The sequence below is a fragment of the Podarcis bocagei genome (assembly GCF_964188305.1).
Source record: "Podarcis bocagei genome assembly, chromosome: 7".
NCBI classification, from domain to species: domain Eukaryota; kingdom Metazoa; phylum Chordata; class Lepidosauria; order Squamata; family Lacertidae; genus Podarcis; species Podarcis bocagei.
The window spans coordinates 79,731,584-79,757,117 of NC_138132.1; the positions used below are offsets into that span (position 1 = coordinate 79,731,584).

At 47.1% G+C, this 25,534-nt stretch overlaps 1 protein-coding gene and 1 long non-coding RNA gene across 5 annotated transcripts in view; both read left to right on the forward strand.

Annotated features, from left to right (window-relative positions):
* Window positions 1–10,944, forward strand: part of DISP3 (dispatched RND transporter family member 3) — an 88,025-nt gene extending 77,081 nt beyond the window's left edge. For all 4 annotated transcript variants that reach the window (XM_081202925.1, XM_081202926.1, XM_081202923.1 and 1 more), the window contains exons 17-21: window positions 780–925; window positions 2,688–2,847; window positions 3,545–3,658; window positions 3,849–4,015; window positions 5,510–10,944. In XM_081202925.1, the coding sequence (XP_081059051.1) occupies window positions 780–925; window positions 2,688–2,847; window positions 3,545–3,658; window positions 3,849–4,015; window positions 5,510–5,872 (950 nt within the window). In that variant the 3' untranslated portion in view covers window positions 5,873–10,944. The remainder of the gene's footprint in view (window positions 1–779; window positions 926–2,687; window positions 2,848–3,544; window positions 3,659–3,848; window positions 4,016–5,509) is intronic.
* Window positions 10,945–11,302: 358 nt separating this feature from the next.
* LOC308592074 lies at window positions 11,303–15,690 on the forward strand. The gene is made up of 2 exons (XR_014010348.1): window positions 11,303–12,338; window positions 12,826–15,690. It is a non-coding gene; the product is annotated as an uncharacterized lncRNA (long non-coding RNA).
* The last annotated feature ends 9,844 nt before the right edge of the window (window positions 15,691–25,534 follow it).

Genomic DNA, 25,534 nt, shown 5'->3' on the forward strand with positions numbered 1-25,534 from the left:
GTGGAGAGGAGCTTCAGGACTCGGAGGAGGCGAGGCGGTGCCAGGACACCTTGCCTGGGCAAAGCGGGGAGGAGAGAGGTCATCCGTTACCCACGCCTTCCTTGCGCAGTAAGCTTCTGCGCCGAGAGGGGAGGCGCAGACTGGGTGTCAAGAAACTACTCTGCTGGGGAAGGTTTAAGGACCGCCCACTCATGGATTCTGCCAGTGAATGAGCCAGCCACGGGAGAGTGGCGCTCTGGACAGATAAAGTTTATTTTGGCATCAAAAGCAAGGCTTCACAGCTGAGCAGGGAGGCATTTGCCTGCTTGCTCTCGAGCAACCCCTTGGGAACCTAACACATACATATCATTTTTATTTCCAAATGTTTATTCCTAGATAGATGATAGATAGATAGATAGATAGATAGATAGATAGATGATAGATAGATAGATAGACAGATAGATGATAGATATTTATAATGCTCAGTGCATGCACAATTCTGAGTAACGCCTTGCTAACATGCCACAAGCCAGGATCAGGCCAATGACCCATCTAGTTCCGGCATCCTGTTCTCACAGTGGCCAACCGGATGCCTGTGAGAAACCCACAAGCAGGATTCGAACACAAGAGCAACTCTCCACTCCTGCAGTTTCCAGGAACTGGTATTTACTGCCTCCAGTGTTCAAGTTAGAAAACAGCCAAACAGGGTTAGCAGCCATCAAAAGCCTTACCATGATGGTTATGTATTCTGGGTTGCACAAAAAGGAACCGTACATCTATCTATCCCCCTGTCTTTCTAGGATACAGTATCTCCACTGTCCTTCAGATGCTGCACCCAGAATGCAAGAATCTTCCTGAGCCAAACCTCCTTCCTGGACAGCTCTCCCATGGGGCAGTGGGGGTGAAGGAAGGCAAAGTCCTATGGATCTCCATGGCCTTCGAGTCGGTGAGGACTCCCCACCCGAATTCTGTCACCCCCATTGCAGCTGCTTTGGATTTTGAGCCAGCTGAGCTATATACTCAGAGTAGACTCCTTGAGATAAATGGACCTGCCTGTGAACTTCAGTTGGGTCTACTCTGAGCAGGACAAGCACTGATGACAACCTTCTGTTCTTTTGTGTACTCCTTTGTGTGTGTTATTGTCATTGCAATTCTACTCAATATCAAATCAGAGCAGAATTCCAATGTATAATTAGCCAAATAAAAACTTAAACATGTTGCAGGATCCCCCCCCCCCAAATAGACCAGAGGCAATTGTATTTCATCCAGCAGAGCTTTACTGCTACAGAAGGCAAATGAGCATAATGGTCACAAACCCAATACATTCAGGATTGAATCTGTCCATAAGAAATCCAGTTGCAGCAGACTTAAACTTATAATAACTTATAATAAGTCTAAACCTTAACACTAAGTATGTACAGAACACCACATAAGAAGGAAGAGAGATAGAAAGAGAAAATGAAACCCAGGCTCCCTCTGGCCCTACTTTTATAGTCAGCATGACCTTGACAGAAGAGATAAGAGAATCAGTTTAAGCCAGCTGTAATCAGTCTCTCTAAATAACCCAAACATCAGGAACCTTTCAGAACCGTCTTGAATTAGGTAGAATAGGAAAGATCTCTACACATCAGATCAATACTTTCTGCACTAAGAAAGTTATCCCCAACTGCTTCATCTTTTGAGTTCTACAAGTTTCTAGCCCTCATTGGGTAAGGGAGACATAGTCACCAGATTTCTGGGCACAGAGCCACTCTGTGCCTCATGGGTGCCTTGAACAAAGAAAAGGAAGGAAGGGAGACTATATGAATAGCACAAAATATGTGAGTAACGAAAAACCCCTCCACCATCATTGCAGATACAGTCACCAATAGTGCATTCATCTTAAGCCAAACATCTAAGCCATTCAGATGTCCAGATAGATCCCCACAGGAAACTGGCATCCATTAGGAAGGAGTTCACAGTTGCAAAATTGATGCAACTTCAGACCAAAAAGAATATATCGCAGGCTCACAGCATGTACCTCAGCAGGGCGTCCTTAGCATCATTGGACAGTGACTTCTATAAAAATATTGTCCAGTATACCGTATTTTTCGCTCTATAGGACGCACTTTTTCCCCTCCATAAATTAAGGGGAAATGTATGTGCCTCCTATGGAGCGAATGCAGGCTCCTTGGCTTCAGCAATAGCAACGCGAAGCCTCCGAAGCGCAGAGGGAGCGCTCCCTCTGCGCTCCGGAGGCTTCGCGTTGCTTTCGCTGAAGCCTGGAGAGCAAGAGGGGTTGGTGCGCACAGACCCCTCTCGCTCTCCAGGCTTCAGAGATATCTGCCTGAAGCCTTTGGAGCGCAGCGGGAACTTGCACTGCGCTCCAAAGGCTTTGGGTTCCTTTCACTGAAGCCGGGAGAGCAAGACTCTCCCGGCTTCAGCAGAGGGAGAGCTGCACAGCGCCCCTTCAGTGAAGCGGGAGGAGAAATGGAAGGGGCTCCGTTTCTCCTGCCGCTTCGCTGAAGGGGCGCTGAGCAGAGATGGGGAGAATTTTTTTTTTCTTGTTCTCCCCCTCTAAAACAAGGTGCGTCCTATGGTCGGGTGCGTCCTATAGAGCGAAAAATGCGGCATTTGAAATGTTGATTTCTGCTGGATCAATCTCAGTTTGGAGTCTAACAAGGCAGACCCTGAGGACTGAAGTGGGAACCTCTTTCCGTCTCTCTCAGACTACCTACAAAGGGAAGTCGTCCTTTCAAACCTACTCTGACTATCTCAAGTGGGAAACTTTCCTCCAGGATCAGCTCCAGCAGTTCCCCGAAGGCTCAGCTCTACGCCGGGGCTTCCAGACCTGTGAGCACTGGAAACAGATCTTCATGGAGATCATAGGTAAGTGGCTTTTTTTGCCTCCGTCTCCTGTTCAAGGAGCCATTTGGAGAACCAGGGATGGCTGTGAATGGGGTCAACGGCAGCAAATTGGGAGCATCCATTTGCTGCAGACACTGTGAATTGAGAGTGATTTGCATGTCCCAGTACGTTTCCGAGCACAATTCAAAGTGTTGGTGCTGGCCTTTAAAGCCCTAAATGGCCTTGGTCCAGTATACCTGAAGGAGTGTCTCCACCCCCATCGTTCTGCCCGGACACTGAGGTCCAGCTCCGAGGGCCTTCTGGCGGTTCCCTCGCTGCGAGAAGCCAAGTTACAGGGAACCAGGCAGAGGGCCTTCTCGGTAGTGGCGCCCACCCTGTGGAACGCCCTCCCATCAGATGTCAAAGAGAAAAATAACTACCAAACTTTTAGAAGACATCTGAAGGCAGCCTTGTTTAGGGAAGCTTTTAATGTTTAACAGACCACTGTATTTTAATACTTTGTTGGAAGTAGCCCAAAGTGGCTGGGGAAACCCAGCCAGATGGGTGGGGTATAAATAATATATTATTATTATTATTATTATTATTACTACTACTACTACTATTACTAAGCAGATGCTCTGCCACTTGAGCTACAGCCCTCCCTGCACTTGTTTGGATAAACAGTTTGTGTGCATGTTTTAAACATAATAAATAAAATCTCTCCCCCCCCCCTTTCCAGGTGTGCAGAGTGCCCTGTATGGTCTCATCCTCTCCCTCGTGATTTGTGTTGCTGCTGTTGCAATCTTTACCACACACGTGCTCCTCCTGCTTTCTGTGCTGCTCACCATTTTAGGTAGGTACCTAGTTGTGATTTTGAAACTTTGGATTCCTGAGAATGTGGGAACCTGCCTGATTAGACTATCTGTCCATTTGACCCAGTATTGTCTGCTCTGACTGGCAGCAGCTCTCCAGCTAGACCTTCCTAATGTTCATTGTAAACTTTCATTTCATTACCTCTGTGTGTGTGTGTGTCCTCCCTGCAGGGGTCGTATGCTTAGTAGTGACCATCATGTATTTGTCCGGCTGGGAAATGGGCGCAGTGGAGGCCATCTCCCTCTCCATCCTTGTCGGCTCCTCTGTGGACTATTGCGTCCATCTTGTAGAAGGCTTCCTTCTGGCAGGAGAGAACCTGCCGCTTCACCTGGCGGAGGTAGGACAGCTGTCCTTTTTTTAATAAATAAATAAATATTTTTTCTTGATTTGATGACAACAAATTGTGCAAATCTCAAGACTATAGATTACAGTGGTACCTCGGGTTACATACGCTTCAAGTTACATACGCTTCAGGTTACACACTCCGCTAACCTAGAAATAGTGCTTCAGATTGAGAAATTTGCTTCAGGATAAGAACAGAAATTGGGCTCCGGCGGTGCAGCGGCAGCAGGAGGCCCCATTAGCTAAAGTAGTGCTTCAGGTTAAGAACAGTTTCAGGTTAAGTACAGACCTTCGGAACGAATTAAGTACTTAACCCGAGGTACCACTGTACTCCAATGTGCTCTGTGTGGGGCTTCCCTCGCACTTGGTCCAGAAGCTGCAGTTGGTGCAAAATGCTGAAGGAGTGAGACCCTCTTGCCCTGGTTCACTACTGGGACAAATTCAAGGTTTGGCTATTAGTATAAGGTAAAGGTAAAGGGCCCCTTGACCATTAGGTCCAGTCGTGGCGAACTCTGGGATTGCGCGCTCATCTCGCTTTATTGGCCAAGGGAGCCGGCGTACAGCTTCCAGGTCATGTGGCCAGCATGACTAAGCCGCTTCTAGCAAACCAGAGCAGCGCACGGGAACACCGTTTACCTTCCCACCGGAGCGGTACCTATTTATCTACTTGCACTTTGACGTGCTTTCGAACTGCTAGGTTTAATATGGAGTTTTAAACTTTGGAACTCCCTGCTCCTTGATACACAAGTAGGTACCTGCTCCAAAAAGCGTTATCGTTTGGACAAACCTATCCAGATGTTTAGCTGGGACTACAGCAATGCACTCTACGTGGGGCTACCTTTGAAGGGGACGTAGAAACTACAACTGATACAGAATGAGGCAACTAGAGTGGTGACTGGGAGCAGCTGCCGAGACCACAAATACCTGCCTTGGCTCTCAATATGTTTCCGAGCACAATTCAAAGTGTTGGTGCTTACCTTTAAAGCCCTAAACGGCCTCGGCCCAGTATACCTGAAGGAGCGTCTCCACCCCCATCGTTCAGCCCGGACACTGAGGGCCAGCGCCAAGGGCCTTCTGGCGGTTCCCTCCCTGCGAGAAGCAACATTACAGAGAACCAGGCAAAGGGCCTTCTCAGTAATGGCACCCGCCCTGTGGAACACCCTCCCATCAGATGTCAAGGAAACAAACAACTATCTGACTTTTAGAAGACATCTGAAGGCAGCCCTGTTTAGGGAAGTTTTTAATACTTGATGTTTTATCGTGTTTTTAGTATTCTGTTGGGAGCTGCCCAGAGTGGCTGGGGAAACCCAGCCAGATGGGTGGGGTATAAATAATAAATTGTTGTTGTTGTTGTCGACGATGTAATTTGACAGCAAGTTTAAATCTGGCTTTGGTCTGCCGTTGTTTTAGCTTTAGCTCAATGTTGACACTTTTATCTTCTTTTGTAACACACTTCTCCCCCCCGCCCACTTGTGTTTCCTCCTTTCAGGACCCCAACTCCAGCCGCCAGTGGAGGACGATCGAGGCGGTCAGCCACGTGGGCGTAGCTATCGTTTCCAGCGCCATCACCACCGTCATGGCCACCGTCCCCCTCTTCTTCTGCATCATCGCCCCCTTTGCCAAGTTCGGCAAGATCGTGGCCCTCAACACGGGGGTCTCCATCGTGTACACGCTGACTGTGAGCACCGCCCTGCTGAGCATCATGGGGCCCCCCTCTTTCACCCGCAGCCGGACTTCCTTCCTGAAGGCCCTGGCAGGGGTGCTGGTGGCCATCGGGGTGGGGCTGTGCCTTTGCCTGGTCCTGCTCAGAAGCGGATTCAAGATCCCCCTGCCCAATGGGACAGTCCTATAGTTCCATGTTTCCCCAATGGCCTCTTTGTATATTGTTTCTTCTTCTCCCCCCAAACTGGATTTTCCCGCAGGAGTCCTGGAAGATGTCCAGGGATGCTTTCAATTACAGTCCTCACTTGCCGTTTCTGGGATGTCTCTTGTGTCCCCAAGAGTCTTGCTCTTACTGTGGGTTAAGGGTGCAGGGATGGTGGGCAGCACCCGGGTCAGATTTCTCCAACCCTGCAGGACTTCGACTCCCATCAGCACCAGTAGTGGCTTCCCTGACAGCCAGGGCTGGTGGGCGTTTGCTTCGATTTGTGGCATTTGTGCCTCACCTTTTCTCCAAAAAGCTCAGGGCGGCATACACAGTTCTCCTCATCATCATTTAATCCTCACAATGACCCTGCGAGGTAGGTAGGTTAGGCCAAGAGGGAGCAACTGGCCATGGCCACCCAGCGAGCTTCGTAGCCGAGGAGTTGGGGGCGGGGACCACAAATTTCATTTTATAATGTACAGTGGTACCTCTAGATACGAACGGGATCCGTTCTGGAGCCCTGTTCACATCTAGAGGTAAACGTAACTAGCGATGGCACGTCTGCGCACGTGTGCGTCGCTTTTTGCCGCGTCTGCGCATACGCGTGATGTCATTTTGAGCGTCTGTGCATGCGCAAGCGGCGAAACCCTGAAGTAATGCGCTCCATTACTTCTGGGTTGCCGCGGAGCGCAGCTCGAACACGCTCAACTCAAAGTGTCTTCAACCCGAGGTAAAACAGAGAGAGCAGCTGCAACAACAGATGGGAATCAAAGGACAAAAAGCGAAACTATGAAACAGACACGTAGGATGAGTGCAGTTGTACAAGGGTTAAAATAACAACTCCAAATAAAGTGGTACCTCGGGTTACAGACGCTTCAGGTTACAGACTCTGCTAACACAGAAATAGAACCACAGGTTAAGAACTTTGCTTCAGGATGAGAACAGAAATCGTACGGCAGTGGCGCTGCAGCAGCAGGAGGCCCCATTAGCTAAAGTGGTACCTCAGGTTAAGAACGGACCTCCAGAACGAATTAAGTTCTTAACCCGAAGTACCACTGTATTCAGATAATCAGCATTATCTGATTATTAAGTCCAATTCTGGGTTTGCTAGGCTTGGGAAGAGGGTTGCCTTGAAAGGGATGGTTCTGTTGTATGGCTGTGTGGAACATGAACCCAGGTCTCCCAGGTCTTAGTCCGACACTCTAACCACTTCACCACTCTCAAGTCTGATGGCATATTGAGGCTGGGGAGGGATGGCCAGGAATGTAAGGTTCAGCTCTCCCCTCTGACCTGCCAGAGTTACAAAAGGAAGGTGATCTGAAGCCCTGGCTCAGCCTCCCCCAAGTTAGCACCCTCCAGATTTTGGGGACCCCCAACTCCTATCAGCCCCGACTGTTAGACCAAGTCATCGCTGGAACTGATGGAATTCGGAGTCCAGGAACAGCCACAGGGTACGAGATTGGAGGAGGCTGCTCTGGGTCTTGCCTGTCATCACCTTGATAGCAGAGTCAGTAAAGCATGGGACTCTTTACCCCAGGGTTGTGGGTTCGAGCCCACATTTGGGTGAAAGATTCCTGCATTACAGGGGGTTGGGCTAGATGACCCTTGTGCCCCCTTCCAGCACCACGCTACTATGATTCTGTCTAAGGGCAGGACTCTGAGTTCACAAATGACACCCAGGAAATGGCGAGGGAGGGCCATGAAATTGCAACTCCCAGCAGCCACCTCTTGTAGTTCGAAACATCTGAAGACCACCAAGCCTGTCCTATCCTGTGACAGACCCCAGCAGGATAGGTCTTCCCCCATGGATATGGGGGTAGGAGAGGCAGGGGATGGAATTATGCTGATCCCCTTTCCTGTGGGGTTTAGGGGACAGGGGTCTTCTTTTCCAGCTCTGAACCAGTTTTGTACTCCAGCCCGACTTGCTGGATTTCTGTGTCTAGTTTTATAAGAATATTTTTTTGTATGTCCGAAAGAAAATCAATTCCACTTTCCTCTCCTTGCTCTCCCCCTGCTCCCAAGTTTGATCTGCGCTTTACCTGCTCTTACCTTTGCTCTGAACCTGCTTGTGTTTTAATTTTATCGGGAAGGACGTGGGAGAGTCGTACGCGGTGTCTGGTGGTGGGAGAATTGCCAGTTTGGGGGTGCCCTTGGCCACATCCACACCAAGCATGTACTCTATAAATAGCCATGGTTTTCCCCAAAGAATCCTGGGAGATGTAGGTTTTTTTTAAGGGGTGCTCAGAGTTGTTAGGAAGATCCTACGATTCCCCTCCCAGACCTACAGTTCCCAAAGCTCGCTGGGACAAGGGATCGGCTGTTAAACCAAGGTTACCAGATTTTTTTCAATGAATCCAGGGACACTTTTCAACTTCAATGGATTTTGTATGGGGACTGATTTGTAAATCCGGGGACTGTCCCTGGGAAACGGGGACATCTGGTAACCTTATGCTAAACCGCTGTGAGAATGATAGAACTGGGGTCTCCTAACGACTCTCAGCACCTGGAACAAACTACAGTTCCCAGGATTTTCTGTAGGAAGCAGTCCTGGCTGACTAAAGTGGAGTCATAGTGTGAATGTGGCCATGGTTGAAGGAAGATGTGCATAGTTTCTTATTTTTGCTGCCTCTGGTTCCCCTCAGGCACACAGCAGAGGCTGGCCCATTAGGGCAAAAGGGGCTGTGCCCTGCCCATCTCAATGTGCCCTTATCCAGTCTCGGTTTGTCTGCCACCCAGTCCAGGGGGCGGCCCTGCCAGCCTCGGTCCCAGAGCTGCCCTTTGTAGAACTCAGCAGAGGGCAGAGGATGGGGGCAAACCTGGATTGAATCGGTTCTGCCTCTCATTGGCTCTGTCTCAGCCAGTCTTTGGCTCTGCCTACTGTTGGTGCCAGTCTCAATGGGCACCAGTTGCCACTGCACACATGAAAACCTGAAAGCTAGGCTCTGTATTTCCAGGCCATGGAGACAGAAGCTGAGGTTGTCGCCAGGAATATGGACCCCAGTTGGCATTTGTCTGTCTCCAGCTCACATTGGATCTCTGTGTGCATCCCCCCCCCCCGAGTTTCTAGTCCTCATGATATATTTGAGCCATAGGTAGTCATTACCAACCTGGGAACCTCCTAGGTTGGTGGTATAAATGTAATGTAGGTCAAAAAGATAAAGGACCCCTGGACGCTTAAGTCCAGTCAAAGGCAACTATGAGGCTGTGGCGCTCATCTCGCTTTCAGGCCGAGGGAGCCGGCGTTTGTCCACAGACAGCTTTCCAGATCATGTGGCCAGCAGGACTAAACTGCTTCTGGTGCAACGAGACACCGTGACAGAAGCCAGAGCGCACAGAAATGCTGTTTACCTTCCCGCCACAGCAATACCTATTTATCTACTTGCACTGGTGTGCTTTCGAACTGCTTGGTTGGCAGGAACTGGGACAGAGCAAAGGGAGCTCACCCAATCACGGGGATTCAAACCGTCAACTTTCTGATCCGCAAGCCCAAGAGGCTCGGTGGGTTGGACCACAGCGCCACCCATGTCCCAAATGTAATATATAAATATTACAAACCAGAGGCAGTGATAGGATCTTTGGAGCACAATCGAGCATTGAGTGCAAAGCAGAACAGACACCCTTACATTTTGACATTTTTACTTCTGGGTGGATAGAATCCATTGGTTTGGGTGGAGGTTGGTGGTGGGAGACAAAGCTCAGAAACAAGCAAAGAGTCAGAGAAAGCCATACTTTCTCTGGGATGGCTATATTTATCCAACCTGAATGGGAAGCTTTTTAAACTCTTACTGTGGAAGACAGTCAGGAGCCAGCCAGGGTGGGGAGAGGTATTCTGGTACCCTGCATATGATCCCACCAGTTTGGTCACCCATACATTTCCCAGTTCATAGGCTCATAGAGTTGGTCTCTCCCAGGTCCTAGTCTGACACTCTTAACCACATGGACTCCTTTCCCATTAGCTTGCCTTCTGTGATGTCATGGAATGCTCACTTCAAACATATGGAGGCATCACTCTTTTTAATTTAAATGCATTTATAGCTCAGCTTTTTCTCCAGAGATCTCAAGGCAGTGTATCTGATTCTCCCTCCCCCCTCAACAACCCTGTGAGGTAGTTTTGGCCCGGGAGGCAGTGACTGGCCCCAAAGTCACACCCAGTGACTGAGTGAGGATTTAAACCACGGTTTCCCAGGTTTGATGCTCTAACCACTACTCCACACCTGCCACAGCAACTTGCTTCTTTCTTTCTTTTTAAAGCCCCTCTCCAAAAAAAAGTCATTATTTTTATGCTCAGTTCTCCTAAGATCCAGTGTGGCCCAGTGGTTAGAGTGACTCAGACCTGGAAGACCTGAGTTCAAATCCCAACATGGCCATGAAGCTGGCTTGGTGACCTTGAGCCAGTCACTGGTGCTCTCAGCTAAACCTACCTCACAGGGATGTTTTGGGAATTAAAGGGGGGGAGTACCAGGTACTTAAGGTCATTGGAGAAAGCAGCTGAGATATAGGTGCAGTAAATAACTAAGATAATAAAATGCACTGGTTTTGTGTGCAAGTGTTTCCCCGCATAGACATTTTTGCAGGCAATTTTTGTTCCCCTAATAGGGTGCTTTTTTGTATGGCAGAGTGTGCAAATTTGTGGGGGAGGTTGCACCCCCTTCCTCCTATTAATGTTGTTGGAGGAGGACACACACACACACACACACACCCCCGCTGAAGACAGAGGAGTGCGGGTTTCCAAAGTGCAACTGTGCTTTCAGTTCCCATATCATCTTGGGAGACATAGAGTCGGATACGTTAAAAATGCCAAACAAAAATATTTTCCCTCTGCCCTCCCGCCCCTCTGCCCTGCCCTACAGCCCCCGCGGGCTGCCTGTTCCGAGCAGACAGTTTGCATTAAGCCCCAGATGAAACCACAAACCGACTCCATTAACAAGTACATTTGAAGCATCGCTGATTCCCATCAGTCTTACGGATGGCATAACTAAGCAGCGGACTTGGTATGCATAGCAGGTTGTTTTACTAAAAAAAAAGAGGTGAGGAATTTCTCATTAAGGGCTGCTTAGAATCACAGAACTGAGGAGTTGAAAGGACCCAAAGGACCGTCCAGTCCAGCTCCTTGCAGTGCTTCTTGAAACATTTTACTTAACAGGGATGCAGACAGAGGGGGAGTGCACCCATAGATGGATTCTAGCTTTGCTTAGGCAGGCTGAGAACTGACCCTGTTCAGATATGGTTGTGCGGACATACAGAGGTCAAGCTTGCACTTCTGCCTTTGTCCCACACAGTTTAGGGTTGTTTTTTTTAATTGCTTGCTTTGTTTATATATTGCTTTTTGACACCGAGGTCTCTCTCTCTCTCTCTCTCTCTCTCTCTCTCTCTCTCTCTAAAAAATAATCGTTATTAATTTAAATTACACACATATACAAAGCATTTACAATCTCATTGTAGAAAATAAAAGAAAAAACAATTAAGAAAAAAGAAAAGAAGAAAATACAGGGGAAAAGAAGAAAAAGAAAAAGCAGATTTACGTGCATAAAAAACTTAAATCTTCCTAATTAATACTTAAATAAATACTTAAATAAAAAAGACTTCTGACAAAATGAGACATTGAGGTGTCTCAAAGCAACTTAAAGCAGGAACAGAAATGGCGAGTAGCTGTGATTCCGGCATTGCAGGGCGTTGAATTGCATGACCCTTGTTGACTCTTCCAACTCCTTGGAGAAAAGAGTGGGATATAAATGCAATTAATTCATTGATTAAATTTCCCATATGAAAACATCGAGAGGTGGTAGGAGTACAAATGAAGACAGGAATAACCAGCTTAAGGCCAAATGTAAGAAGGACCTAAAATTCTCATAGATAGATATGTGGATCTTACCAACCCACTAATAGGATGAACGTGGGGTAGGGAGGCCAGGAGCATATCAGATTTCTTTACTCTGGCTTTTGCCACGCGAGTTATGTATTTCCAGGACCCACCCTAGTCCTGTGACAGTCATTTGTCTTAACCCTTTTTAATTCTGAATTCTAAACTGGTGTTTCTAGCCCTTGTGAGCATGGCAAAATCTCAGAGGTCAGTGTGGTTCTTGGTCCAAGAATGAGGCATCTTTTGTGATGTTCTACATGCTTGGATACTTGTGTTCTTTGCTGGGAAACAGCTCTATGTAACAACTGGAACTGTTCATCTGATTTTTGAAATGCTCTTCTTCCCTAAGAAAGGAAGTATGGGGGTTCTCTGGAAGCCTACCTGGTCCAACCCTGAGCTCCTCTTAAGTGCTGGCTCTTTGGCAGTCTTCTTGAAGGTAGTTTCCTTTCCCTGGCTGGAACCCTTGGAGGTTACTGGAGCAAAGCATGGCAAACTGCAGATCAGACCGTGGAAGGTCAGCACCACGGAGAGCTCTCAGCAGGAGACAAGGTTCAGGATCTGGCGAGATAATAGACAATAGGGAGCTAGACCAGTGTTTCCCAACCTTTTTTGGGCAAAGGCACACTTGTTTGATGAAAAAAATCTCGAGGCACACCACCATTACAGCCCCGTGACGTCAGCGCGCAGCGTCACGCCGGGAGGGACGCACGAAAGTGTAAGTTTCATTTTTTTCCCTCCCCCTTGCCGGGGAACCTCCAAGCTTTGGGGGTGGGGGGGGAGGAGGCAGCAAAGCGAGGCAGGAAGGAGAGCGCGGCTTGGCTGGGTGAGCTTTGGCAGGGAATGAGAGCCGCGAGGCGGGCGCTGCGGACGGAGGCGCTGCCCGCCGAGCTCGCAGGCAGCCAGGCAGGCAGACGGCGAGAGCCCCGCGCTGGGCGGCCTCTCCTCACCGTCGCCGCCCCGCCTCTCGCCGCCCGACTCGCCCGCCTCCCTCCAGGCAACATCTCGCGGCACACCAGGCAACATCTCGCGGCACACTAGTGTGCCGCGGAACAGTGGTTGGGAAACACTGAGCTAGACAAAGACTGTTGCTTCAGCACTGGTCTGGACACATGGAGGTACTGAAAGAATGTACGATGAAGCACAGATCAGATGGTGGAAGGTCAGGACCACAGAGAGTTCCTTGCAGAACAAGTGGTCCTAGGCAGTAAGGAGCTAGGCTAGGGCTGTTGCTTCAGCACTGGTCTGGACCTATCTGAAGCTTTATTTAGCCCTTGGTTGAAATCCTCTCTCATTTTTCTTGGTTGAAGGAAGGCACAGCTTCCTCATTCTTTTGATCATAATTTGTGTGCCATGAATTTTCCTTATGAGAGAAGCTGCTTCTCCCGGGAAGGTAATAAAGTGCCCGTTATTTACCACGGTGACTGATATAAATCCTCTGATGGTCTCCACCAGCAGAGATGGCACGGACTGATTTACAGACAAACTGGGAAAACTCGAGGCAGGCAGGGTCCTCTGCTTGTTGCTTTTGTAAATCATCGTTGCTGAAGAGAGCGTTTCAAGCAAGGGAGCCTCATGGAATTTGCCTCCTTGGAGGTCCTACGGATCCACTGTGGCAGGAATTCTTACTGGATTCTCATGGAGACTGGAATTGGTGGGAGTTCTGCATTCCCAGTGGTGTATTTAAATCCACATTGACGCTTAGATTAAATATATATCCCCAATCCATTTCCCCCATTATTATTATTATTATTCAAACAAAACCTTCCTACAGGAGCATAGTTGCGATGCTTTGGGGAGCAAAATTAAAACCCCAGATTTCAGCATATTCTAACCAAAGAGGATGCAGCAGGGAGGGTGATTTATCTGTGCTGTTCTTCTGCTTTACAATAGGTCCCAGAAGCAACGATTCCCCCTCTAGAAACAAGAACGTTTCCTGATGTTATATCTGTTCCACTGGAACACAATGAGAAATCAATAAAAATCACCATTAAAATGTAAAGAAATGGTCCCCTGCCGTCAAGTAAGCTAGTTAGACTCTGCAGTTAAAACAAAACAAAAAAGTTCTATGGTTGCTCACTGACGGATAAGATCCCCAACTGATTCAACAACCAGAGCTTTGAATATCAGGTCCAGTTTTTCATCACCTATCCCAGCCACCCCTGATGAAACCTGGTCATAGATCATTTTTACTCAAAATTGCCTGGATATATCGTCTCGGTCATCCCCCCGGAAACTTAGGCAGTGCAATCTATTGCTCAGGTGTAAGTCCTACCATGCTCAATGGGGTTTGCTCCCTTGTAGGGTGTTTTTAGAAGCACAACTGGCTCAGACAGGGGGGGGAACCTCCGGTCCTAATTTGGCCCACCAGTCTTTCCTGTTTGGCCCACAAGGCTGAGCTGCAAGGGGGTTTACATTTCGAACCCTGGCAATCAGCTGTGCAGGCAAACATGGGTAAGGCAATTGACAGGTTGGTATCCTTGCCCATTGGGAAACTTTTCCCAGGGAGGTGGGGTGGAGCAGAAAAGTTATCCATCCCTGTGGTTTATTTATTATTATTATTATTATTATTACTATTATTATTATTATTATTACAGTGGTACCTCAGATTACATACACTTCAGGTTACAGACTCTGCTAACCCAGAAATAGTGCTTCAGGTTAAGAACTTTGCTTCAGGATGAGAACAGAAATTGTGCTCTGGCAGCGCAGCAGCAGGAGGCCCCATTGGCTAAAGTGGTGCTTCAGGTTAAGAATAGTTTCAGGTTAAGAACGGACCTCCAGAACAAATTAAGTACTTAACCTGAGGTGCCACTGTATTATTATTTATTTATACCCTGCCCATCTGGCTGAGTTTCCCCAGCCACTCTGGGCAGCTCCCAATTGAGTGTTAAAAACAACACAGCATTAAATATTAAAAACTTCCCTAAACAGGGCTGCCTTCAGATGTCTTTTAAAAATAAGACAGCTGCTTATTTCCTTGACATCTGGTGGGAGGGCGTTCCACAGGGCGGGCGCCACTACCAAGAAGGCCCTCTGCCTGGTTCCCTGTAACCTCACTTCTCACAGGGAGGGAACCACCAGAAGGCCCTCAGCGCTGGACCTCAGTGTCTGGGCTGGACGATGGGGGTAGAGACGCTCCTTCCGGTATACAGGACTGAGGCTGTTTAGGGCTTTAAAGGTCAGCACCAACACTTTGAATTGTGCTCGGAGAATGTATTGATTGATTTGCTTATCTATTTTATTGCATTTATATCCCATCTCTCCCCCCCTCCGAGGAGCTCAAGGTGGCACACCTGGCTCCCCCACTACTCATTTATCCCCCACAACAACCCTGGGAGGCAGGTTAGACTGAGACGCAGTGACTAGCCCAAAGTCGCACTCCATGAGCTTCATAACCAAGTGGGGGAGGGGATTTGAACCCTGGTCACTCAGGTCCTAGTCCCAACACTCTAACCACTAGGTCACACTGTCTCTCTTCTGGACCACAGCTTTAGGCAAGCTGGCCCAATTGTTACTTCTTGGGTTATAACTGAATATCCAGTTTTCAATGTTGCAGTAAGTCGAGATTTTTCCATGTGAATGTTCTGGGCCAGGTTTGACTTGCATTCTAAATATAGAGCTATGCAAAAAAATATTTAAAAAGCAAAAGGGGGGGATGCATTGGGTGAGAAACCAGGAAGGTACTGAAAAGCAGAATATCTCTGGCTTAAATGAGGATCTCCTCCTTGCATGTGGATTTATTTTATAGTGTTGGTCTCCTATCCCCTCTCCACCCAAGAAGGTTACATAGCACAATTTTCTCATGTAATGTACCTGTTCTTAACTTTTGTGTTCATTCTTTCTCTCTTAACTTCTGATTTCCCCCAACATTCCTATGTTGTTGATTTTTGATTTTGATTTTTTTTGAGACTGTTGTAAATAAATAAAGGTTTTGACATTTGCCTGTCTTGGAACCCTTTTGAGCAAATTTGTTTCCACATGTTTGGCTGGACTTTCAACGGCTGATCGAGCATTGAAGGTTTGGTGAGTTAAGAAAAATCTGGTCCAAGTGTTATAGCGTTACACTTGAGCATATAGCTGATAAAATTAATGGACACGTGCTAGTCCTGCTCACTCATTTCAGCGAGTTTATGCAGCATTGGTTACAACCCCAAATGCCCATGGAGGGGGGGGGAATCCATCTTCACACATCACATAGTTAAATTAAGGAATTTTTGTTATTAGCAAACCAATTTGATATACAGGTATTGAGGGAGGATTGGAAACAAGAATTAGAGATCTCAATTTCGACCACACAGTGAGAAACTGTTTTAAGTGCTATAACAAGGGTGTCTCTGGATCTTAAATTGAGGCTCACACATTAAAAAATAATATTTAGAATATTTGATGTTGTTTAGTCATTTAGTCATGTCCGACTCTTCGTGACCCCATGGACCAGATCACAGCAGGCACTCCTGTCTTCCACTGCCTCCCGCAGTTTGGTCAGACTCATGCTGGGAGCTTCGAGAACACTGTCCAACCATCTCGTCCTCTGTCATCCCCTTCTCCTTGTGCCCTCCATCTTTCCCAACATCAGGGTCTTTTCCAGGGAGTCTTCTCTTCTCATGAGGTGGCCAAAGTATTGGAGCCTCAGCTTCACGATCTGTTCTTCCAGTGAGCACTCAGCACTGATTTGCTTCAGAATGGATCGGTTTGATCTTCTTGCAGTCCTTGCAGTCTCCTCTAGCACCATAATTCAAAAGCATCAATTCTTCGGCGATCAGCCTTCTTTATGGTCCAGCTCTCACTTCCATACATCACTACTGGGAAAACTATAGCTTTAACTATACGGACTTTTGTTGGCCAGGTGATGTCTCTGCTTTTTAAGATTATGTCTAGGTTTGTCATTGTTTTTCTCCCAAGAAGCAGGCGTCTTTTAATTTTGTGGCTGCTGTCACCATCTGCAGTGATCATGGAGCCCAAGAAAGTAAAATCTCTCACTGCCTCCATTTCTTCCCCTTCTATTTGCCAGGAAGTGATGGGCCCAGTGGCCATGATTTAGAATATACTGGACCCCATTATGTTTGTTGTTGTTTTTTAAAAAAGGTCTAACTAAGGTATCTAACTGTTGGAGATGCAGTAGGGATAATGCTTCTCTAAAACATGTGTTTTTTCATTGTCCTATATTGAAAGATTTCTGGCAGAAGGTAACTGAAACTGTCAACAGAACTGTACAGAACAACCTTACATTTGCAGAGCAAAAATATCCTCTTGAATTATATACCCAGCACATGGAACCTTGCAAAATGACAGTACGAGTGGACTCTCTGTGCCCTTACCACAGCAAAAAGACTGATGCTGATGAATTGGAAAAATAAAAAGGCGGCTCCCTTCTACGATTGGATTGAAGACTTCAGCAAACTCGCAACATTGGAACAACTAGCATATAAACGCAGATTTGCCATGCACAAATTCCATTATATTTGGAATCCATTCTTACAAATACTGCAATGGGTTAAGATCGGGTGAAGTACAATGACAACCTTGTAAAATAAAAATAATACAGAATTTGCTCCCACAAGAGGCAGTGACAGGCATCCACTTCCATGGCTGTAAAAGGGGGTAGGCCATTACATGGAGGGGGGGAGGCTATCAATTGCTGCTAACCACAATGGCCATACTCTGCCTCCACTGTTGGAGGCAGGGGACTCAGGTCCTGCTTGTGTGTTTCCCACTGGAGCAGCCTTTCTCAACCTGTGGGTCTCCAGATGTTGTTGAACTACAACTCCCATCACCCCTAGCTAGCAAGGCCAGAGCTCAGGGATGATGGGAGTTGTAGTCCAACAACATCTGGGGACCCACAGGTTGAGAACCCCTGCACTGGAGCATCCAGTTGGCCACAGTGAGAACAGAACACTGGACTATATGTGTGTTTGTCTGTAACGAGCTAAGCTTTTCCTATATCCCTGTGTTACACCTTACTACCAGGGAGGATGCAGGTGGCGTTGTGGTCTAAACCACTGAGCCTCTTGGGCTTGCCGATCAGAAGGTCAGCAGCTTGCATCCCCTCAATGGGGTGAGCTCCCGTTGCTCTGTCCCAGCTCCTGCCAACCTAGCAGTTCGAAAGTACGCCAGTGCAAGTAGATAAATAGGTACCACTATGGCGGGAAGGTAAATGGCGTTTCCGTCCACTGGTTTCTGTCACGGTTTTTCGTTGTGCCAGAAGTGGTGTAGTCAGCTTCCTCAGCCTGAAAGCAAGAAGAGCGCCGCAACCCCATAGTCACCTTTAACTGGACTTAACTGTCCAGGGGTCCTTTACCTTTACCTAGGTAAAGGTAAAGGGACCCCTGACCATTAGGTCCAGTCGTGGCCGACTCCGGGGTTGCGGCGCTCATCTCGCTTTATTGGCCGAGGGAGCCTGCATACAGCTTCCGGGTCATGTGGCCAGCATGACTAAGCTGCTTCTGGCGAATCAGAGCAGTGCACGGAAACGCCGTTTACCTTCCCGCCGGAGCGGTACCTATTTATCTACTTGCACTCTGACGTGCTTTCGAACTGCTAGGTTGGCAGGAGTTACCTTTACCTACTGATGAGTAAATTTATACACTCTCAGGCTGACTCTATCGCACATATGGCCTCTCTGTGTCTTTCTCTCACTCAAACATGCACACCCACCCGCTCCACTTAACTTTGAAAAACTCATCTGCAAGTCCTTCACACTGGTTATCCCTTCAATGGGCAATTTATGCAGAGAAATGCAGAGTCCTTAAATCTTAACGTGTCTGCAATTTAGCAGGCTCTTCTCTCCTCTCTCTCTCTCTCTCTCTGTGTGTGCCATGATAGCAATGGATGTCGGTGTGCATGAATTTCTGATGGGTGAAATTGCACGCACGCACACACATACACAGCAAAGCTTATACTGACATTGGGTTACCTCCACACACCCTACCGTGCTATTTTTCTAGAAAAAGTAGTGCCGGAACTCACCATGAATGTTTCCCTTGTTCTTTTATAAAGGTAAAGGGACCCCTGACCATTAGGTCCAGTCGTGGCCGACTCTGGGGTTGCGGCGCTCATCTCGCTTTATTGGCCAAGGGAGCCGGCATACAGCTTCCGGGTCATGTGGCCAGCATGACTAAGCCGCTTCTGGTGAACCAGAGCAGCGCACGAAAACACCGTTTACCTTCCTGCCAAAGCGGTACCTATTTATCTACTTGCACTTTGACATGCTTTCAAACTGCTAGGTTGACAGGAGCAGGGACCGAGCAACGGGAGCTCACCCTGTCACGGGGATTCGAACCGTCGACCTTCTGATAGGCAAGTCCTAGGCTCTGTGGTTTAACCCACAGTGCCACCTGCTTCCCGTTCTTTTATAAGGTAAAGGTAAAAAAGGTAAGGGACCCCTGAATGTTAAGTCCAGTCAAAGGCGACTATGGGGTTGTGGCACTCATCTTGCTTTTAGGCCAAGGGAGCCGGCGTTTGTCCACAGACAGCTTTCCGGGTCATGTGGTCAGCAGGACTAAACTGCTTTTGCCACAAACCAAAGCTCACAGAAATGCCTTTTACCTTCCCACTGCAGCGTTACCTATTTATCTACTTGCACTGGTGTGCTTTCGAACTGCTGGGTCGGCAATAACTCTTTTATAAGGGCAATGGCACCCACATGAGAGGTGCCGAAACTGAGTTGCAGCAAGATCCGGCAGGAAAAATAGCCCCTTGAAATGAGGGCTACAGATGCAGGAAGCCTCTGAGAGTTTTGACGCTTGTCAGAGGTGCGGCAGGAAGTTTGCTGCAAGGATGGGGAATGTGGAAGCATAGCAAGACCATCGCTTAATCTAGCTCAGTATTGTCAACACTGACTGGCAGCAGCTCTCCAGGCTGTCAAGCAAGAAGTCTTTTCCCAGGTGCTGGGGACTGAACTGGGGACCTTTGGCATGCATGCAGAGCAGATGTTCCACCACAGAGCTACATTGTTCCCCTTAAGACACTGTAAGATAAGAAGTTGCCTTAGACCAAGACTGACCAGTGTTCCGAATAGCTCAGCTTCCCAGCATTTTAGGGGGCACCTTCTGCATGGGATGCAGATGGTCTACCTAGAGCTACAGACATTTAACAGCACTCTTGGTTTCCATCATCCCTGTGGCAAAAGTTTGTGGCTCAGTAGCAGGACACTTGCTTTGAATGCAGAAGGTCCTGGATCTGATCTATAACATCTCCCAGTAAGCCCTGTTTGAAATTCTGGAGAACTACCACCATAGAAGCAATAGAGGGTTAGATGAAGCAGAACGGGCACTTTTCAAGGATTCTTCCAGGAGTTCAACATCAACTTCATTGGACTGGTCATGTTGTTCATGTTGCCTGATTATGTTGTTCATGTTGCCTGATTATTGTCTTCCAAATCAGCTGCTCTATTCCGAAGTTAAAAAAGGAAAGCGTAATGCTGGTGGTCAACAAAAGAGGTTTAAAGACCCTCTCAAGGCAAATCTAAAAAAAAAAAATGTAGGATATACACCGACAACCGGGAAACACTTGCATGCAAGCGCTCCAACTAGAGAACAGCCTTTACCAAAGGTGCTGTGGGTTTTGAAGACACTCGAACTCAGGATGAAAGGGAGAAACATGCTAAGAGGAAGGCACACTTGGCAAACCCTCATTGTGATCAACTACCACCAGGAAACCTATGTCACGACTGTGGAAAGACGTGTGGATCCAGAATTGGGCTCCACAGTCACTTAAGGACTCACTGTTAAAACCGTGTTTTTGGAAAACAATCTTACTTGGCTGCGAGTGATTGCCAAAGAAGAAGAGGGTGTTGGGAGATCTGCAAATAAGCAGGGGTGTGTGTGTGTGTGTGTGTGTGTGTGTGTGTGAGAGAGAGAGAGAGAGAGAGAGAGAGAGAGAGAGAGAGAGAGAGAGAGAGAGAGAGAGAGAGAGAAATAGGTCATAATTTATTTACAGCTAGGGAAGGTTCTTTCCTATTTCAAAGCTGCTAATAGATTTTTTCGTCTTCTTCACCCCGTCTGGCTTCTGCAGAAGCAGGTGGCAAAGGGAGGCAGCACTTGTTTCCTGAGATCCTGTCTCAAGAAAGCCCTCGCTGTACCTGTGAAATTCCGCAGGTCCCTAAATCTGCAGCGAGCCCTGCTAGGGGAGAACAGAGAAAGCAGCCCGGCAAAAAGGACAGCTTCTGAACTGCTCAAAGGGCTCTCATGCGGGGGGGGGGGGAGAAGACTGTATTGGGAATTGATTATGGCCCCGGTGCACAAGACGGTTGTTTAAGAGCATCAGAAGAGTCCTGTAGGATCAGGCCAGTGACCCAACTGGTCCACCACCCTGCAGGCCTTCCCAGAGGCTGGACAAATTGAGCTTGGAGGCTGAACCAGCTAGGTGGGCTCTTCCTAGTTACCTGTGTCATAAGGGACGGGACCTTAGCATAGTGGTTAGAGCATCTCCTTTGTGTGCAGAAGTCCCCATGTTCAGTCCCTAAGGTAGAGCTGGGATAGAGGCTCCACATCTGAAGAATTGGGTGACACCTGCCCATCAGTGTGGGCAATCCAGAGCTAGATGGGCACAGCTTTCTGTGTTCCTATGTTCCCCTATTTTGTCTTCCCAACAACCCTCTGAGGTGGGCTATGCTGAGAGATGGTGGCTGGGCCTTAGGTTCTCCAGTGAACGTTATTATTGAGGAGAGAGAGAGAGAAAAAATAATTAGATATTCTGCTGCTGCTCAGGTATATCTAATTGATCAGGTATATCTAATCGATCCCATGGAAGCATGGGATGGGAACGATTGTGGAATAGGGATATAACATTTAAACCACAGAGCCTAGGACTTGCCAATCTGAAGCTCGGCGGTTCGAATCCCTGCAACAGGGTGAGCTCCCGTTGCTTGGTCCCTGCTCCTGCCAACCTAGCAGTTCGAAAGCACATCAAAGTGCAAGTAGATAAATAGGTACTGCTCCAGCGGGAAGGTAAACGGCGTTTCCGTGCGCTGCTCTGGTTCGCCAGAAGCGGCTTAGTCATGCTGGCCACATGACCCGGAAATTGTACGCCGGCTCCCTCAGCCAATAAAGCGAGATGAGCGCCGCAACCCCAGAGTCGGTCACGACTGGACCTAATGGTCAGGGGTTTAAGAGAAAATTATATGAAAATGATACATCGATGGTACCTAACACCAAGTAAACTGGCAAAAAATGTATAAAACTAAATCAAATAAGTGTTGTCAATGAAGAGAGAAAGAAGGTGTTTTTATCATATGTGGTGGTCTTGTAGTAAGGTTAAGGCCTACTGGGAAATGATATATAATGAAATGAAAAGGATGTTTAAAATAACCTTTTAACAAAAACAAAAACAAAAACAAAACAACTACAACCCCCAAACAGAAGCTTTTCTTTTGGGAATTATAGGGGTAGAACTACCTAAACTGTATAGAAACGTATTCATGTATGCTGCTACAGTGGCAAGAATGTTACTTGCCCAAAAATGGAAAGGAGAAGAAGTCCCAGCAAAGGAAGAATGGATTCAAAAACTTATGGAGTATGCAGAAATGGAGAAACTTACCGGAAGAATAAGAAATCAAGATAACAAACTTTTTTATATAAAAGAATGGAAATGGTTTATTGAATATTATAAATCATTTCCCAATACTCTTTTACTTTTTTACATGTCCACCACATATGGAAGAAGGTTCCCTCCACCTCTTTTCATCTCCAGCACTTCTCTGAATCAGTCTTAATACATCTTAGCAAGCCTACTCAGAGTTAAATACCATCTGTAAATCATTTTCAAATAGTTCTCCTTCAAAGAACAATACGCTGTGAACTTCAAGTCACTTTTCCATAGTTTTCCCTAGAGCTTAAAATCTTTATTGTGACCTTTAGCTCAGGATTGTCTACACTGATTGGCAGGTGTCATCCAGTTCTTCAAATGGGGAGCCGCTCTCCCAGCCCTCCCTGGGGATGCCCTTAGGGACTGAAAATTGGGAGTTCTGCACACAAAACAGATGCTCTAACCACTCAGCTAAAGTCTCCTCCCTTATGACACAGGTTACTAGGAAGAACCCACCTAGCTGGTTTTAAACATTTGAACTGAATTGAATTGAAATTGAAATACTTTATTGTCACTTGTACAACTTGTATACAGTGAGATTACATGAGCACCCCCCACTCAGCTCTCTTAGTCTTAATTCCCCTCGATTACTGACGCACACCCACCAAACCCGAAAGTCAGTTGCCCTGCCATTCAGCAGCCTAACAGCCCACGGATAGAAGCTGTTCTGTTGGTGCAACTAATCATGCTTCTATATCTTCTGCCTGAGGGCAGGAGATCAAGAAAGTGCCAGCTAGGGTGTGAATAATCCCTGAGAATTTTCCTCACTCTCCTGAGGCAACGTTCTTCTGCTATTTCATCCAGCGGATTCACGGGACAACCCATAATATCTTGTGCTGTATTCACCACCCTCTGTAGGCACTTCCTATCAGATCATGTCAAACCAGCGTACGAAAGGACACTTTCTATTGTTCTATTGTTGACCAGTAGAAGGAGATCATCAGATGTTGATTGACATTGTTCTTCCACAATACTCTGAGGAGATGGAGTCTCTGTTGGGCTTTCTTAACCACCTGGGTTGTATTTATTTTCCAAGTAAGGTCTTCACTGAGGTCTTCCAAGTAAGGTCTTCCTAGAAATTTAAAGGAAGAGACTCTCTCCACACAGCCCCCCCCCCCCCCCGATGTACAGCGGGGCTAGTTCTCCTCTCTTCCTCCGAAAGTCCAACACCATCTCCTTTGTCTTGCTGATATTAAGGTGCAAGTTGTTCCCTAGGCACCATGTAGATATTTTTTGGACCTCCCCTCTATAGGCTGATTCGTCTCCACCTGTTATTAAACCTATTATGGTGGTGTCATCTGCAAACTTAATAATTTCAGTAGACGGGTCAGATGATACACAATCGTATGTATACAATGAATACAGGTAGGGACTTAGCACACATTAACAAACAAATCAGAAACAAAAGGGACTTAACAAACAACAATTCCCCCCCAAATGCATTATAAATCATTTCTCCCTTATGTTCTCCACTCTGTGCTTCTCTCTTCTCCTGGCCCTCATCCTGCACCCATCTCTCGCCTCCTGCCAGCTCTCCAGGAGGCATGTGGGAGTGTTGCCACTGGGTGTCTGAGGTGTGTCACCCAGGGTGTGGGAAATGACTATAAAAAAGAGTATCTGAAGAAGTGTGCATGCACACGAAAGCTCATACCAAGAACTAACTTAGTTGGTCTTTAAGGTGCTACTGGAAGGAATTTTTTTATAAAAAAAGAGCTGAGCCACTCCAGTCAGCGCATGAGCCCAGCAGTCAAAAAGCGAGAAGCCACGTTGCCCTGGGTTTTACTCAGTTGCTTGCAAAGCCCACGCTAAGTTTTGCCATCCCCACATGATGGATGGCTTCTCCCAAACAGTTAATGATGGGAGACGCAGCACCATGGTTGGGTCAGCATCCTGATGAAGATTGCCAATTTGCTCCTCCACAGACCTTGGATTGATCTTGAAAGACCTACATTGGCTCCCAGTACATTTGTGAGCACAATTCAAAGTGTTGGTGATGACCTTTAAAGCCCTAAACGGCCTCAGCCCAATATAGCTGAAGGAGTGTCTCCACCCCCATCATTCAGCCCGAACACTGAGGTCCAGTGCCAAGGGCCTTCTGGCGGTTCCCTTCCTGTGAGAAGTGAAGTTACAGGGAACCAGGCAGAGGGCCTTCTTAGTAGTGGCGCCCGCCCTGTGGAAAGCCCTCCCATCAGATGTCAAAGAAATAAACAACTATCTGATGTTTAGAAGACATCTGAAGGCAGCCCTGTTTAGGGAAGTTTTTAATGACTGATGTCTTAATGTATTTTTAATCTTTTGTTGGAAGCTGTCCAAAGTGGCTGGGAAACCCAGCTGGATGGGCAGGGTATAAATAATAAATAATAATTGTTATTGTTATTATGTGCTTGCAGAAGGGGGCAAATGTTGGGAGCTAAGCAACAATGCTTGCAATAAGTTTCCTGACCCTGGGGAAGGTGGCAATAGACAGAAACGCCACCCTTCGCTGATTCCCTCTTGAGTAACTACCTACAATTGCTCTCTTTCTGGATTTACTTCCTTCCTACTGCGTCTTCTGTTACGTACCCTCCAACATTTCTCTGATGAAAATAGGGGTGTCCCCCTCCCTTTAAATCCATATCAGCAAAAAGAAAAGAACTCACTATGAAACACACTTACAGGTGGTACTTAACACCACATAAACTAACGCTAATACGCCGAGGAACCTCACCAAATTGCTGGAGAGGGTACACCTCCACAGGAACATACCTCCACATGTGGTGGGGATGTCCTAAAATCCAACTCTTCTGGACATCAATCATACAAGAAATATGCAAAATAACTAAGCAAGTATTAGAAGTCACCCCAGAACTGGCCTTACTAAACAACTTCCAAGATAATAAAATAGGGATGTCCCATTCCATAATAATAATTTTTCTATTTATACCCAACCCATCTACCTGGGTTGCAGCTTCCAACATATATAAAAACACAATAAAACATGAAACTTTTTTTAAAAAAACCTTCCCTATGCTGGGCTGCCTTAAGACAGCTTGTGGGGGCAGATAACTCCATACCCTCTAACTTTTCTCCTGTGACAATAGAGACCTCCTAAGGAAAAGCGGGACATTTCTGGATCAAATCAGAAACTGTGACGGCTTCTGTAAATCAGGAACTGTCCCTGGAAAATAGGGACACTTGAAGGGTCTGCAGTTTGTCTTGGGCCTTAA